Source organism: Tenrec ecaudatus, unplaced genomic scaffold (genome assembly GCF_050624435.1).
Source record: "Tenrec ecaudatus isolate mTenEca1 unplaced genomic scaffold, mTenEca1.hap1 Scaffold_309, whole genome shotgun sequence".
Classification (NCBI taxonomy): domain Eukaryota; kingdom Metazoa; phylum Chordata; class Mammalia; order Afrosoricida; family Tenrecidae; genus Tenrec; species Tenrec ecaudatus.
In genome coordinates this window covers 187,404-193,282 of record NW_027459033.1, presented here as the reverse complement: position 1 = coordinate 193,282, position 5,879 = coordinate 187,404, and the positions used below count along the sequence as shown (strand labels likewise).

Below are 5,879 nucleotides of genomic sequence, written 5' to 3'. Positions count from 1 at the left end.
AATGATTTGTCTTCACTTTCGGCAGTCCATGGTGCTGTCAATGTTTTCTGCCATTACTATATTCTAACACTTTGATTCTTCTTCAGTCTTCCTTTCTATGCACTGAAGAATGTATAACTTTCACATTCCTTGGTCACAGGAAATTGAAAATACTGTCTGCACACTTCTTTAATTTCCTTTTCTCAATTGTGTTTTAAATATATTACATGCCCTAAATCAATGACACTACAAGCAGAAGAATCATATGCTCCAAGGGGATGATTGATAAAGTTATCTGCATTAAAGTAAAAAAAAATCTGGAAGGTGAGAAGAGGTGAATAGAAAACACAGAGTTAGGGGTGGATGTGGGGGTCACACTTAACCCTAGCTCAATCTAAGAACAATTAGTTCTTATGACATTGCCCTGATCAGTATGTGCCCTTTTGAAGGAACCACAGGTGTGGGTGCTACAGCAAAGTGTGGTGAAGAAATGAGATGGTATCTTGCTCTCAGAAAGAATGGTGTCTGGGGTCTTAAGCTTTGTTTTTAAACAAGCAGTCATCTCAGTCTAACGTCAACTAAGTCCACATGGAGAAGAACACCAACATGCTGATCAAAGGATTGCCAATAGTCACATTCAAATCTAAGGAGATAATTGTATCAGAGTTTAATTTTTTAACTCTGATTTTGAGAAGGCTGTGGATGACATTTGAAGGCCAAATACATTTGCGGGTTCTACACAAGGAATAAGCTTCTGGTGATTTCTCTCTGACCATAAATAAGGGATGGGAATAACCTGGTTATCAGACAGAGTATTAGAGAGATGATTATAGCAGATTGAAATAAAAAATCTGACTTGAAAGTTAAAAACTTGTTATTTGATCTCCCTATTGATACACTTTCACCTTAATCTTGTTTTTTAATACTTTCTGGTTTTGGTTTCCAAATTGAGTTTATTTCTTTACTGTTGTTGTTATTGTTGGCAGCCTTCTGAGACTGTTATGGATCTTTCTATACATATTTGGTATATAGAACCCAGTGTGGGTGACTCTATAGAAACTATAGCTACATTAAGGGTTCCTGGTGGGAGATAATGAGGAGTTGCTATCAAGAAATTTAAGCAAAAACAAACAAACAAAAAAGAAATATAAGCCAAAAGAAAATGTTTGAAACTGATAGTCATTTGCATGACAAGATACAACTATTGAATGATGTGATATCTGGATTAGTTCTCAAAATGGTTTGAGGAAAAAGAAAGAATCAGAAAATTCCAAGGCTTCTGCAGGCATACTTTAAAATCCTCAAGGTAACATCTTTGCTTTTCAACACTTTTTTGGGTTGCATTTCCAACTCTTTATTTTAGTTTTGTTTAAATGCATTTTATTTTTAGACAACCTACACGACATTTTTTTTGTGTTTTTTTCTTAAACAAAAAAAAAAAGCCTCTGCTCCAAAAAATCAAGGTCACCGCTCCAAGTCAAGGTCACAAGTCGACGCAGAGCTCATGATGGCATCAGTTCCGTTTGTCTCGGTCCTGGTGTCGTGTGGGCGGACCGCAGACAGCTAGGAGGAGGGGCGGTCGGGCGGTCAGTCGTGCGTTGCCCACTGTCAGCACTTCTCCATCTCTAAGCCGTCCTTGAAGAAGATCATGTACGGGGTCCCGCCGCCCTCGCAGTAGTCCAGCAGGGCCACCATGCCGTCGGGAATCGTGTTCTCGCCCTGAAAGAACTGGTACTTCTTGAAATTGGCGGTCATAAAGGGCTTCATGCGTTCCGGCTTCCGCTCCTCCAGCTTGCCTTTGAGGGATTTCATGTAGTCCTTGATGTACCTTTTGTAGGCCTCCTTGGTGAAGCTGGTCTCCTGCAAGTGATGGTTCATGACGATGTCCACGTCGGTGACCACCTTGTGCTCGGGCCCGTCGCCCTCGGTGCCTTCGGCGGACGCGTTGCCGCCGATGAGCGCGTCATAGATGTGGCCTTGGGCCCTGCGGACCATGGTGCCCTCCACTTCCAGACACAGCCCGCCCGTGATCTCCCAGATCTTGTACATGTCAGAGAACAGCTCATCTCGGCTGATGAGGTCCCGGTAGATGATCATGACGGTGGCGAGAGGGCGGTGGCTGCGCTGGCTTCGGGCAGCTCGGAGCTCCAAGAGGACAGCGCTGAAGGGAGCGAAAGTTACAGTTGGCGCTGGGGGAGGGGCGGCCGGCGCAAGGGGAGGGGCATCTGGCAGAAGGGGCGGGGTGCTTTTCAACACTTTCAAGATGTCTTTTGAAGCAGATTTATCTACTGTCATGGTTCACTTGATCTCTTGACTTCTGCTTCCATGGGCACTTATTGTGCATGCAAGCAAGATGTAATCATTGACAATCCCAATAAGTTCTAAAATTCTCATTATGCTATGTATTGGTCCAGTCACATAAAATGTAACTTTCTACCCACCCCAATGGGAAGAGAATGACTTTCTGTTTGTGAAAGCCTTACAAGTGTTGTATTTATTTCTTTCATAATGAGCATGTGTAACAGAAAGCATACAAGTCTACTTTTGGGGTGAACTGGGTGTAATCTATATTGAATTTTGAAGATATGGATTTACTTGCTGTATTCAATATAAACAGGGCAAACAGATTGGTATGTACTGCTCACTCTCTATCTCTTTTAAAGCTCAGTACCTATTCGGGGCCCTCATTGTGTTTAAATATCTTAATTATATGCAGAGGTTCATTATCTGTATCAACTTTCTGGGGTCATAATTCTTTGTAGTGTAGTAATTACGTAATGATGTCAGGTTTAGAGTCTGGTCGAGTAGTATGCTCAGTGGGTCTATTAATCAAGAGATGGTGGCTTCAAACTCACCAAGTTTCCAATTGAGAAAGGTGAGAAGTTTGCTCCCATAAAGACATATTTTAGTTTTTATCAAAGTACCTGATACTTCCTCTTGAGTGGAAATGGAATGGTCCACGTGTACTTTATAGGAGAAATATGTGGTTTTTCTAATCCCAGAAAGAATTACAGTCATAAAAACTCACAGGGGCAGTTCTACCTTGTCCTAAATAGTTATTAGTCTGCTCTGATGCAATGGCAGTGAGAATATTTTTACTCTTATTCTGGATTATGGTATATAATGAAAACATTTTCAGTTGCCTGCAGGGATGTGGGTGATTTTTCTGTTTTCCTGATAGTAGGACATGCAATAGAGCCAGTAGTTTGGGGATCCTATTATGGACAGCATTGAGGGAACTAGGGAGCAATTCTAGTCTGTCCAATGATTGGCTATGAGGGGGAATGGACACAGTGTTACTGGGCTTGATTTATTTTATGTTGATGATATAAAATGAAACTCTGATGGATCAGTTGTGATGGTATCATGTGTGAAGACATTCCATGGTAAAGGGATTCAGGCTGTTTGGTAAATCCTTTACTCCCTTCATAAGCTTTCTGAGATAAAGGTAAAGGGATTATCCTGAGGTATAGCAGCACAGCCTTTCATCTATGAAAGCATTATAGAGAATTGAAAAGAGAGATGTAGGACCTGACTACAGCAAGAAAGGAGACCTGGATCAGAGTTCTTCTGTGGACCAGCAGTCCCTACACAGTGAACCTCCTAGATCCAAGGTAATGTTGAAGCACACATACACATACACAGTGCTATCTAAAGCAAGTTAATCCCACAGATAGTCCAAGCAGACAAGGAACTTGCCCCAGAAGCAACAGAATAAGAGAGGCTTAACCTATGGCTGATAGGCTACGTAACATAAGCCACAGAATTCTACCCACCTAATTTATAAGAAAATACACTTTAAACGGAAACCCCCCCAATTAGTGATGATTCCTTCAAAACACACTTAAAAACTAAGAAAATGTGCTGGACTCTTCTTCAGAGCTCAACACTGAACACATCTGGTTGGATGCCATTTTTGGAAGGGTATTGCCCATCCCTCTTCCCTTTCACGTTCTTCAATGTTATTGAAATCACTTGGGTTTATGGAACAGTCGGTTTTTTGTAATGGGTTAGGTTCTTTATCGGCTTGCTTGGCCAGGATTCTCAGAAGGTTAACGATTACGATAATGTCAGCCTAGGTGACAAGTAATGCCATCACATCCATGAAGAGATTTTCTGTCAGCAGCCAGAAGTGGGAGGTGCTATCCTGGTGGGTGTGGTTTCCCCCAGTATAAATGTAAGTGGATTCTCTCTGTAAGCTGTGCAGATTTGGCCAGGTCCAGGGCCTCACCATACTTGTGCATCTCCAGACTTGAGACAGCATCTTGCCATATTTCCTACATAACTTGGATTCATCCTTCTGCATAGCCTGGGAGGATGCAGCCTACCGTCCCACGTTCCCATCTTGGATTCCTCTGGTACTCACCTACTTGAGTCAAGAGAGTGGTCCAGAATGATATCTGAGCCTTGAAAGCCTCTACAACTGTGAATTGAAAAGGTGAGTAGTGTGACTAGAATTTTTTTCTAAACATTTCTGACACGGTGTAATGGTGGCGGGATGGGATTAAAAGTGAGGCTTGCTTCTTTAGTAAAGGGCACAGTCTCTGACACTCATGGGGAAGCACTGATTCAATAACAGTCAGTGACTAAAGGTGCGGGGGCGAAGATTTCAGAGAATGGAGGTCACCCACCCACTTGGCCTTCCCTAAGGTCTGACCAGATGCAGCGTACCCTTCATGGGTCAGGATTCCTTTTGGAGAAGATTCGTCAGAATGAGCACAGGGACCCACTCAGCATCTTGGAGCTTCCCATCCAGAGTTATGTTGCAACATGAGGCTTCATCCATTGCCCCTCTGGAGCGGCTGTCCATAGAATTTTCCCACTGTTGTTCATGGCAGCTGTTGCCTGGAGATAGAGGGAGACAGTGAAAGTCATGGTGGAGTCCTGGCTCTTCATCTCGCTGCCCCTGGTTGTTCTAGTGACAAACTCACAGGACATCTTTTGCTTGTTAAAGACAGTCTTCATATTCTAAGTTTCCAGAGCTGTTCAAGAACATTTGATATTTGGTTGTGTTTAGTTTACAGTGGCCCATGTTTGTCTGAGAATTGTGCCTCATAGTGTTTTCAAAGGTTATTTTTTTTCAAAAGTCAGCCACCAGATCTATCTGTTAAAGTGTCTCTGAGGAGAAAGGAACCATCTTCTCAGTTAGCTGCTAAACATTGTAACTCTTTGTGTTATTGGGGGTTCCAAGTTTAATTTCACATTTATTCAAGAGGGAAATTGACACCTTGTGTTGTATTTATTTTGGAGGATTTAAAGAATTTTTTAAATTATGGTAAATTCTTCCTTTTAAGCTTCTTGGGTTTGCATTTGTATTTGTTTTGTTTCACTTTCTAGTAAAATTCTCTGACATTTAAGGAAAAGGCATTTCTTTTAGAATGCTGTTGTTGGTGTTGCTGAGATGACTACAAGGTGTGACATAAGTGTGGTTCAACTACAAGCCCAGGGAGATAACATAGAGCTAAATAAGAGACCGTCATAGTATTTTCACATTAGAATAGAGGCGTCTAACATACTAAGAATTGTGTAGGAAGATTTGCATTCTGGTGGTGAGAATAATTTTTATATAATTCATGAATTCTATTTATGAATCATAAAATGTCTGTTATTGACAAGGTGTTTTAGGCTGTTCATGTTGTTAAGAGATATGGAATTGGTCCAGAATCCTACATACCCTCAGCACTGACTCATAGTTAGCCTATATGAAAATGGAGGAAATACTGGAAAATCCGTGGACATCCTCAAAATTGTAATGTTGAAATGAAATGCTGCAGTTATCATCTCACTCTAGCTTAATGAATTGGTTATACTAAGAAAGTGTTTATACTACACACTGCTATAAAGTCTTTGATGTAATCATTCAAATTGTTAATTTGGTCTTCAAATACCCAATTCTTTAT

At 41.4% G+C, this 5,879-nt stretch overlaps 1 protein-coding gene across 1 annotated transcript; it reads right to left on the bottom strand.

The window, feature by feature from the left end:
• Positions 1-1,587: 1,587 nt before the first annotated feature.
• Positions 1,588-2,076, bottom strand: LOC142436465 (translationally-controlled tumor protein-like). Its single transcript, XM_075540101.1, has one exon. It carries the CDS (start codon positions 2,074-2,076, stop codon positions 1,588-1,590), a length of 489 nt encoding a protein of 162 aa, XP_075396216.1.
• Between the last annotated feature and the right edge of the window lie 3,803 nt (positions 2,077-5,879).

Bases quoted from the DNA above. Each gene is read 5' to 3' on its own strand.
- LOC142436465 (XM_075540101.1), bottom strand. From the start codon at position 2,076: ATGATCATCTACCGGGACCTCATCAGCCGAGATGAGCTGTTCTCTGAC.